The sequence below is a fragment of the Cyclopterus lumpus genome, chromosome 15, assembly GCF_009769545.1.
Source record: "Cyclopterus lumpus isolate fCycLum1 chromosome 15, fCycLum1.pri, whole genome shotgun sequence".
NCBI classification, from domain to species: domain Eukaryota; kingdom Metazoa; phylum Chordata; class Actinopteri; order Perciformes; family Cyclopteridae; genus Cyclopterus; species Cyclopterus lumpus.
In genome coordinates this window covers 12,132,287-12,143,347 of record NC_046980.1, presented here as the reverse complement: position 1 = coordinate 12,143,347, position 11,061 = coordinate 12,132,287, and the positions used below count along the sequence as shown (strand labels likewise).

Genomic DNA, 11,061 nt, shown 5'->3' with positions numbered 1-11,061 from the left:
GCACTGCTCGCACTACCAGCAGCAATGCCATTCCTCAAGAGCATGTCAACAGGCCTCGTGTGTGGACCCCTAGTTTATATCATTCTTGTCAAACATTTATAAATCTGAGACGGTAGTCTGGCAACAGTGTGTAAAACATCCGCAGAACTCCAAACAGGAATACAAAAAGACAACTTGAATTTCAAAAGGTTGGAGGACTTGCAGCTGGAACAGGAACAAAAAGTCCCAAGATTGAATGCATAACTGCATACAGTTGCGGGTGATATATGGAGCAAGAAAAGCTGTGAGGTCAAGTAAAGGCAAAGCAAAAGAGGAGAGTTTTTTTCAAGTGGTACATTTATTAAAATACAGAGCACTCTACATGAAGATATACTTTCCCCCAAACATAAGATAGAATTAGTGTGGCGCAAAAACATTTGCAGTGTTTATGGAAGAGATTTACATAACCATTGTTTAAAAAAATGACATAACTTGCAAAACATTCATAAGTGAACACTCAAACTATATGAGCGTTTCATTCCAGACTGACATAATCCCCGTCTGTGAACACTCTCTTATGAAAAACAAAAAAATCTGGCTTGGAAAAGGAGAAAAACAGTATCAGTGCTGAAAGACTTTAGCTTTGGGCAGTTTGGTTCACATTAGAGAATACTCTCTCTCAGTCATCCAATTTGATTTACAACATTTCCAACAGCCTGTTGAAGTTGTGATCATAGTGCTAATGGCATCATCTTGTGGCTCGGTTGTTTGTTATTTTAACTTTTGATGCTACATTATTCTGTACGTGTCATTATAATTGTGGGTCCATAATGAAACTAAGAGACTAAATTAACATTGAAGAAAAGTGCCAGTTACTGACATCCATGTATAATTTGAGCTCAGTGGGTACTGACAGCACAAACGCATTGTAAAAAGGGAAAAAGAAGCAGAAGGGGAGGCGACCTTATGCACCATGATGAGTCCAGTGAATAGTTAACTCATGAAAGTTATCATAAAGACGTAACTAAGAGGGAGTATATGCCAATGGACACGAAAGGTAACTGATAACTGACGTAAAGTAAAATCAACATTTTGCCCTAATCATTTAAATATCACAATATTCAGTGCTATTTTAGAAAAAAATAAAATAAATTAGGTAATACAACTTTATATACATAATACTGTACATCACATGACACCTGCAATAGATGTGTTTTCCAGCGATTCCCATACCAGATCACATAAATAAAAAATGTTAGTTAGCTAGGTCACTAATGGCATCCACAAGACCTAACTACCATATTTCTGTATTTCTTGAGGATAACGTTTGAGCTGTCATCAAAGTAAAGCACTGATATTGCGTTGAGCTTGGTCGGGGCACAGCATGGCTTTGGCACGTTGTCAGGAAACATTAAATGGACCTATACATGAGAGCATGAAGTAGGTTTAAAAAAGGCAGTGAGTTTCAAATGAATTATAACTGCTGAGAACATTATGGTAGCTTATAACGGGACTTTCATTCCTTTACGCATATGCAATGCGCTCTAAAGAATACTTACCAGCGTTTGCACAATTGCATGATTTGTTGCATTCATGTGTGCGTTGAGTGGAAAAGAGCATTCCCCATCACAGTAAAAGGCAGCGTAGCCCTCAGGTGCGATGATCCAATCCTTGACAAACAAGGACAAGCTTTCTTTATTTAGGACGCTTTATAATCTCAATCAAAAGGCATTCTTCATTGTGTTACTGTCATTTGTCAAATACATGTTTTGTGATGTGAAATACTTTTGTCTTACCTGCCAGCCCAAATCTCGAAAACTGACGTAAAGTTCATGCTTCTTGCAGGCTTGCTTCTGTTCACTTGTGTTGTAATCTGATAAAAGGAATACAAATAACAGGATATTAATAATGAACACAAAGTACATTGGTGTATGTTTTACGGTAGGATGATTAGCACAACAGTGGCATTGAAATATATAAAGCTTGTGAACAAATGCACTGGGAATATATATATATACAGTATGCAGTCCATAAATACAGACCTTTGGAAGTACATCCCACAGTTGGGCTAAATTGTTGTGATAAATTTGAAATAAAATAGGAGTTTTCTTTCCTACATCAGTGTGCAGTCTGGCCAGTAATTGTAAAGATTTCTTGCTGCAGGAAATTAAGTTGGCCAGTCTGACAAATGGATTGACAGTCTGATAGAAAGTGGGCCATCTTGTTAGCAAGGCCAAAGGATGTCATTGCAATATAATCAAGTGATCAGATGTGTGTGGGATAAAAGACGGAATAGTGAACTATCGTAGCATCTTAATGGCATCATAAAAGTGCACCAACCTCCAGTTTTTGGTGCCCTCGATGCTTCTTGTTGATTAGTAGATTTATTGCGATTGTGGTTCTTTTTTTTACCGCCAGCAGCTCTGACAGAGCGAAGCAACACCCCACTGGCCTTGAAGAAAGCAACCAGGAAAGGCTGTTTGGACTGGGGCCCATTCCTCCCAATGATTCCAGCAGATTTTATGTTGATACTTCGACCTTTAACAAACAGAAGGTAAATATAAAGTGCAATACAAAACTAAAGGAAATATGATTTTGCATAATTTGTATGACTGCTTTCAAGGTTAGTCTAGTATCTTGACAAATACTTGGTCCAGCCATTGATCTGTGTTGTGCCATTTGTTAGTGGTAAATATAAAATAATCCACAGATTGTCAAATATACAAGTCCTGTTTATTCAAAGGTCAATGCAGACTTGTCTATTAGCGTTAAACTTCCTGACCTTTTCTATATCCCAAAAGTTACAAGTAAAACCAATTGATAGAAAGAAAAACTTCACTTCACTTGCCATCTCCAGTCTCCACACAGAGCTGCAGCCCTAAGTTCTGCTGTGGGTTCATCACCCAGTGGTTACTGGTGGTCGTGATGTCGAACACTAACCAGCCTCCATCAGATGCCTGGACCTTTTTGGAGTCGAGCAAGAACGTCTCTGCATCACTGAAGGTAAGAGAAAACAAAGAGACGAACATCTGTGTTAAATAAGCTGCAGTTAAAGTGATGCACACTCAAACAACCAGTACACACATGCAAGCAGCAACTGCTATATACAACAAAAAACAACACACTTCTCCACTGAAAATGTATTTAATTTTCAGTCTGTGGGTATGTTGGATTTCTAGATTGTTACCCCTTTTTTCTCGGAGAGATTGCAATCGAATAAACGTGGCCACTTTACCGCTGCATTTTATTAATTATAAAAACCTCAGTGCCTGCTACAGTCTAGAACAAATACAAACCTAAGCACCTTAATGATGCATAGCTTTAATGACACACAAAAAGGAAATCATATGATCCTGTTGGGGGCATATAAACTGGGTCTAAGAGGTTGTTATCAGGTATCAGGTAGACCGGGACATATAAACGAGGTATTGCTGACTGATGACAAATGGATGCTCCGGCCCAAACTCTGAAGCAGAGGCCAAACATCGGAGTGGTTTTTATTACAGTTTTATTGTAGTTATCTTCATAGTTTTGAAACCAACACTCTTCTTCTAAAAACGCCTTCATTATTTAAAACTTGTGACTTGGTGCGTAAAAGTAATTTGGTCCTGTTTGTGTGCCTTTGTACTGAAGCTCTAATCTTTAAAGAATGCAGTGTGGCTATTGATGAAGAAGCAGTGACTTGTAACACACTGCAGAGTTGTGTGGTTTAACGTCAGCCAACATTTCAGAAATTTGACGGGCAAAATAGTTATGAATTATGTATATCTGCCCTTATGTATTTTTAACACAAGGCATCATTCAACCCAAAGTTTAAAAAGCCCCGCTTGCACTGGGTTCCTTTCAAGTGGCATATCGGATAAGGCAGCGCCTGTTTAGTTTTTGTGGTTACATGGAGCTCTTCGAAGAATAGTTCAGGAATTATTCATATGTTTATTACAGGTGTAATAAAACTCAAACCTCATGTTGAATTCCACATGAGGTCAGTCGTTATGATTGACATACGGGTGAACTTCCTCTTTGAAACATACAGTATTAAGCTCATATCCTGTGATAATTTAGTTTGTGTAGGTAAGAATTCACAATTCCCATAGCCATATTCAAGAGGAAAATGCTTATCCTGCCCCTGCATCTGTGATTACTGGATGTACTGTTCCTTGTAAATTGATACAAGTCTGTCTCCTGCAAATTATGTTCATGTGCCACTTTTCTCCATTAACAATTTATGTTAAGTTAGCAAAGTTCAGTTGCAGTGCGGAACGTAGTGTGACGTTGATATAGAAGAGAGAAAGGAGGTCAGGGTGGAGCGTAGTTGTCTGACTTTAAAGGTACCCTGTGGAGTTTTTGACCACTAGTACTGTAGATATATGAAGCAATATGCTCTTTTTAGAGGTCCTCGTTTTGCTCCGTTCATGTGCTCAAGGACGCTGGTTTCACCAATCGACAGTGGCAATAAAGTACCAAAACATTTTGCAAAGTGCCAACCACGACAGTAAAGAAAAGTCTTTGCAAGCACACACGGATGTAAAGCCTGTAAGTTTCACACTCTCACAAAAACTGCCTCTGCAAATGTTTTAAAGGCAAGGAAACACATTCATTAGACCTCAAAGTCAGTATCATAAACCCTTACAATGCCCCGACAAAGGGGTTTTAATTAGCTACTTAAACCAACTAACTAACGGCTAACTTAACCATACTTACGTTAGTGTACAAGTGGAATTTGTAGAAATAACCATCTTAAAACCATTTGCTGTGATACATTTGTGTTGGAAGCTTACAAACTAATAGTGCTCATATACTATTATTTCATTGTGGTTTTCTAAGTTGAGGAAAAACTTGAGCAAAGTGGTTGTCTTAAAATGACATGCTCCAATATTGTCTCTAAGATTTCTTGCACTGGGAAATAGTTGTTCCTCTTGGTGAACACTAACTCAAACACACGATTCCCCATTAAAGCGCTCGTGAAAACTTAGCCTGAGCACTCTTTCCCTTTGAGATGGCAGAGTCCATTGACTTAGACCTTTTCAAAGCCCAGGAGGCCCATATCTCCCCTTCAATCACCCACACACATTTTTGGCAAGCAAATGTGGGCCCACTTTTAAGTACACCCTTGTGTATTCAACTATGTCATGGCTTAAACTTCCGGAATATTGTTAAGACAGGCAGGTGGTGGGCATAACAGTGACCACAGCAGCATCCGCGGGAGCCCCTTCCCCCCTATTGTGGGCCCTCATGGTTTCATCTGGGACCCGGCCAGCTTGGCAGGCAACACAAGACGAGTGATAACTGATGGACCTTCCGAGCTTCATAAGTGGCCAACTTGCTAATGGACTTCTCTTTATCCGAGAACTATATTTGTAAGGCAGACATGGTGCGAATGAAGGAGAACAGAGTTGGAGATAGAAGGGTGTTCTGAGCGACTGGAAAGTTTGAACTGTGCAAGACACTAGCTGTTGAACCATTTGCCTTTTAACTGTGAAATAAGATAACTGCATGAGGCGGAACTACTCATTGGGCCCCTGTATAGAGTGCTGTTGGACTAACATGTCAGATTAGAAAGCAGCTTTTTAATGTTTTACCTGGTAGAGGTGGAGCCAATGTAACTACTTTATATATTGTCGGCAGTTTTATCTGTAATTATTCATCGCTTTTTGTAAGCTGGTCATATGTTTTGTATGTCAAATCTCAAAAACTTCTACTTCTTTAAAAAAGACAAAACCTGTCTTGTAAATTGTTGTATAGTTTAGCACAAAAGGGAAATAAGCAAAAAGCAAGTATACCACACAATTGTACTTAAGTACAGTACTTACTTAGTTACTATCCACTACTGCTACTACTTACTTGTTTTGATATTCCTTGATGACCTGATATATTGTGACCTTCAGAGTAAGATTGTCGTAGCGGGCATGACTGCGGTCCTTATAGATCCGAAACTCTGCAGCAGTCACCGCCTCTCCTTCCGGGATCTGAGTCAGATCAAAACGGAATTCCTTGTAGTGTCTTCGTTGGTGCGAAAAATCTTTATCTTTATCCACTGGGAAAGAAAATATTTTATGATGAATTTCATTTTTTACTCGCAGCAAAGCTCACACTGATCAAAAAATATGACTTCAACTCCTGAACCGCTGCGTGCGTTGCTCTAAAAAAGAAATGATGACAGCATTAATTCACAGAAAAAGAGTAATTTATCACATCTTCTTTCACATTCCAGGTCCAATCCAAACATTTTGACTACCAACAAAAGCACTTTCCAGTTCATTAAATCAGTCAACTGAATACAGGTAGCAGTTCCCAGACAGGCCCTCTACTGTGTGCCTAACGGCATTCTCTGGCTGTGATGAATGGGCTGTCAGTTAAGAAAAACAGGCTGATTTCAATTAAAGACACTTTCGTCTGCTCCTCATGAGAGCAAAGACAGGATTCTTCAATGTCGTGTCAGCGTCTACTCTGACCTCATTTCTGACCTCACACTGACCTCCTTTACGTTGCATACAATGTGCTAGGAGTGTTTAATGACCCGTAACCTGTAAAACTAAGTATTTCTAATATAATGAGTAACATAAGATGTCTTTTTGCTCTTTGAAAATGTTTTAAACAACTTGTAACATATATGATTATTTTATATTGTGCAGCATGGAAATAAATGTGCAGCTGGACATTTTCAAGAGGCTGTATCTATTTGTGTATATATAATAAGGACCCTCAATGCAATGACTTTAATAATCAAAGAGTCTCAGTGTATCAACAATATGAATATGCTGACAAAAGATTCTTTGATGCCACTAACTGTCTCACCCCCCCCCCCCCCCCCCCCCCCCCCACACACACACACACACACACACTGCCTATAGCAGAATAGTGGCATGTGGCTGAGGTCAGGGGATTTTCTGACACCCGTAGTGATACCATGCAGTGCATTTCCCTGATATTTTATCGAGAGAGGACGCCTGTGGTTACTTAGCACAAACAGGTCAGAGGTCAGGTCTGACTTTTACCCACTGAGCGTGTTCCATTAGATTAGCCACAGGCAGTAATCTGAAGCAGAGTTGCCATTGAGGGCATTTAAGTTTAAAATTAAGATTGAATAATAATGACTTCACTCCATGGCAAGGTAGAGCCATGAGCATTGTTGATGTGTTGCATATTAATTGGATTCAGCTTGTGCTAGGACAGTATCCATAATTAGTTGACAAGATTAATATTACTAGTGTGTTTCATCTTCACTCCTCTTACATACAATCTCATATGTGGACTGTATGGATTTCAATAGCTGACTTATTTATACACTGCACGTTCAAATGGTTCCTGTACGCATTTTAAAACTGTATGAAATTCCACATAGACGTTTCTAAAACAGTTGAGGTCAGTAGCTATATTTGAGTGTACTGTAATAAAGACAGAGCCCCATTGAACACTTCACTGACAGTCCCCAGAACGAGAGCAGCGCTTTCAAGGCTGACAGTGTACATGCCCTGTATAGTGGTAAGTGGAAACAGATGGGCTCAGGCCAAGGTGAGAGATTATACTTCCAAGCAACTCTACACAAATTCACTTTTGCACGTTTTGCTCTATAATAAAGAAAATTAAATTCTTAACACTACAATAGCAATAATACATTATCTGAATTATGGAGAATTTTTATTATTTTTCATTTGGGTTTCTGCAATATATTTCATGTATTTAATTTTGAATAACTTTTCATGTTCATTAAAGAACGATAAATGCTACACATAACACAAATATGACTAGACCAATGCTTTATCTTAAGACAGAAACTCGTGAAATAAAGGCATCGTTCAATATCACTCCCCCTTTTACAACAGGAAATAATTTAGACCAATTTTCTCAAGGTCAGACAGTCATCTGATAAGGTGCTCTGAACTGCTGGGTCAAGGGTCGCTGCTACTGAACAAACACAATCATTATACATATCAGCTGCTGTTTAATAGAAAGCAGCACAAATTGGCAAAAGGTCAAAATGTTGGGCCTAATTCTGTTAAATACTAAATATTACACAGAAGACTAAAGCAAATGAACTGATGACTCAATGTACATCTTGACATTTAGATAGAAATAATGATATGAGTGAGATGAACTATACAACTTAACTAGTATGTATATAAAGTTATTTATAGGACAACAACTCAGGTTATTTCAGCAAAATATACATGTGTCAACAGCAATCAGGCCAATACTTATTTTTAAGAATTAAGATAGACCGAACTCTTTGTCTTTTAAAATACGCGATGAAGGCTTCATGCTGCAGTATTTGAGTTCCTTGGTGCATTGGACACATGTTGCACTTAATGTAACACATATTTTGTTTTTCATCACAGATACATGCATTCAGGTCATTTCCTTATTATAGCCAACCTATTAATTCCCTTTACATTGAAGGGAATTAAGAGAAGTTGGAGATGGAGCTTTTTAATACTTTAAGGTTTCTCTGAATAATATCGAAAAGTGGCCTTCATTCCAATTTCGATTAATATTGACTCCGTGACTCCAGGTGCGAAATGATGATTCCCCCTTAAATGCCACTTACCTAAATTGACAAAACTCATAACCATGTCGGCATCATTGAGAAAGTTGGTGTCTTGCGCTGTGGTGAGCGCGGGGCTGTGGCCCAGCAGAGGGGCCGCTCGGTAAGGCTGTGCCACGCGAGAGTACCCGGCGGCATGCTGGGGGCTGTAGTACGCTTTCCTGGAGTGCCCTTGAGCCTTGGCACTGAAGCTCTTCCCGGCGCCCAGCTGCGGCATCCCCTCCTCCTCCTCCACGGCCATGGCGTTGTACAGGTCGAGCATGAACAGCGGCGCGGAGGACGCCTGCTTCCCGGGAGAGAAGGGCCTCGGACGGTGAGGCAAGCCCAGGATGGAGAGGATCTCTCTCTGGATCTCCCTGCGTTCGTGATTGCGCAACCTCCTGTAAATAAAACTGGAGTGCACATGGTTGTCACTTAAGCCGCATTGAGCGCAGGACAGAAAGCTCAAGCAGCTCCACGCAAGTCCTAGGACGGCGCGGCTCAGAGGTGTACGCGCTGTCATCTTGACTAAGGGTTCACTTTGGCACGTTGAAGTTGAACTACATCGCACTCCGTGAGAAAAATAAAATGAGTTCTATCTCTGCCAATAAGGAATCATAGACTTCCCATATTAGACAGAGGCACCACAACTTTCACGGTGGTAACTGAGGAGGCTTCTTTCTTCTTTCTTTCTTTCTTTCTTTTTTTTTTTTTTTTTTTTTTACCAGTCAGCCCTTCTACAAGTGAGGTATCAGCTTGCAGTAAAGTCTCCGCTCCTGTCCAGTGCGCAAGCTTCCTCCAGCTGTATTTACTCCTCCAGGGTCCATCCAAAGCCTGCGCCGCACCAAGTATTTATGGAGTTATGACCCCCGTCCCTCACCTTACTCCTCTGTGATGCAGAAACACGTAGGTACGCCCATAACGTCGAGGGATAACTCGGAGTTTCCAGTGGATGAAATGTGTTGAAATGTGTCAGAAATGAACAGAGGAGAGCTAGACTCGTGCGCCGACTCGCAGTTTTTTTTTTCTTTTTTTTTCTTCCTCTCACCCTTGAGAGAGTGTATTGGGACTAGTTGCCCTCTGAGTCCATCCCACACTTAACTTTTGTTTTCGCATCCACCTCTAGCGGCAGCAATAAACTTCAGCACAGTTCCATGATGAATGTGTCGGCTCAGGAGTGTAAAACGAGACACTTGAAATCCGAGAGCCCGTTTTAACGAGTGAAAGAATAATGACGGAGCCTTTTAATCACCTCAACTTATTGAAGTCCGCGTGTTTATGGGACAGGGCTCCAGCTGCAGTCACCACCAACGGCAAGGATCCTGTTTTTTAATAAAGTGCATGGGCTTATGTTCCACTGGGATGCTATAATATCATTGTATTAGATGTACTAACAAACAAGTGGGCCAACTTGTGCAATATTGCTGCACTAAAAATGATCCCATATAGAAACAGATCATAGAAAAGACAAAAAGAAAAAACATCTGAAATATTGATAAGAAAATAACCAATTCAATACTATGAGCCTCATACTCATTGCAGATTTCCATCTTCATAATTCTAAGAAAAATACCCAAATGAGTAGGATAGAAAAGAATAAGTAAAGTTGACACACGGAGCCCAGAAAGGTTCTCAGAGGAGCACTAAGTAAACCGCATGTTGGAGTTGGATTGCTGGGATAATTAAAAACATAAATACTCTGAGATTTCCATGTGATGGGTGGCTGCTGTCCAAAATGAAAAAAGGAAGAACTCTTTCAGGTAGAAAACGCCTCGATATGCTGGGATCTTAGCACACAGCGCCATCTAGTGTACAAAGCACTTCAATGGTTATTTCCGAAGTTTCACACACACATTCTACAGTTGCACTTGTATTCGTGTTCCCTAGTGCCTGAGTGTCCTTAGAGGAGGACCCAGGCGATGACAAAGTAGCTCACAAAATCCAGGAGAAAGATGAGATCGATGATGTGATGGACTTCTGTAATAAACCCGACACATAAAGCCCAAAGCATAGACCAAACTAAGTTCACAAATCATTAACATGTTTTAATTCTAGTAAGAAAAAAAAGAAAGAAGAAAGATTCATACAAAAATCACCTTTTAACAAAATAATAAAATTACAAAAGCTGTTTAAGACATGTCACGGCTGAAATACACAGTTATGACTCTTTTATAAATAACAAAACAATTCCTGCTACAGTAATGAAAGGTAAGCATTGGGAACACAAATGACATATTTCAAAGTGAAATCTCAGCATGTTCTTTCTTAGACGGTGAAACTTTAAACATTTTGCTTCCTACTTGGAATAAAATGGCATGTGGTTGAATGATTGTGATAAGAGGGACATTATTAAGTTATCTTAATAATACACACTATTATCTGTTTTAAAATATAAGAGTTAAGAGCTTAACAGTAAAACTAAATGCTTTAGGAACACAGCAGGTCACAATCATCTCCAGGAAATCACAATCTTGTGCTGAAATTTGCCAATTTTACACATCATTTATGGTAAACAAGTCATTGAATATGGAATTAATAGATCATAGAACATGTGTGTTTTT

The 11,061-nt window shown here is 39.6% G+C and overlaps 1 protein-coding gene across 1 annotated transcript; it reads right to left on the bottom strand.

Moving 5' to 3' along the window:
- Positions 1 to 1,250: 1,250 nt before the first annotated feature.
- bmp5 (bone morphogenetic protein 5) lies at positions 1,251 to 9,023 on the bottom strand. Its single transcript, XM_034552071.1, has 7 exons — positions 8,525 to 9,023; positions 5,821 to 6,013; positions 2,828 to 2,976; positions 2,320 to 2,517; positions 1,776 to 1,852; positions 1,539 to 1,649; positions 1,251 to 1,400 (listed from the first exon to the last, which is right to left on the bottom strand). The coding sequence occupies exons 1-7, from the start codon at positions 9,021 to 9,023 to the stop codon at positions 1,251 to 1,253; spliced, it is 1,377 nt and encodes a 458-aa protein (XP_034407962.1).
- Positions 9,024 to 11,061: the final 2,038 nt, after the last annotated feature.

Excerpts from the sequence above, each read along its gene's own strand:
- bmp5 (XM_034552071.1), bottom strand. The coding sequence starts at position 9,023 with ATGACAGCGCGTACACCTCTGAGCCGCGCCGTCCTAGGACTTGCGTGG. Across the intron at positions 6,014-8,524 it reads TATGAGTTTTGTCAATTTAG|TGGATAAAGATAAAGATTTT; the intron begins GTAAGTGGCATT and ends TTTCTTTCCCAG. Across the intron at positions 1,401-1,538 it reads ATGCAATTGTGCAAACGCTG|GTCCATTTAATGTTTCCTGA; the intron begins GTAAGTATTCTT and ends TCTCATGTATAG.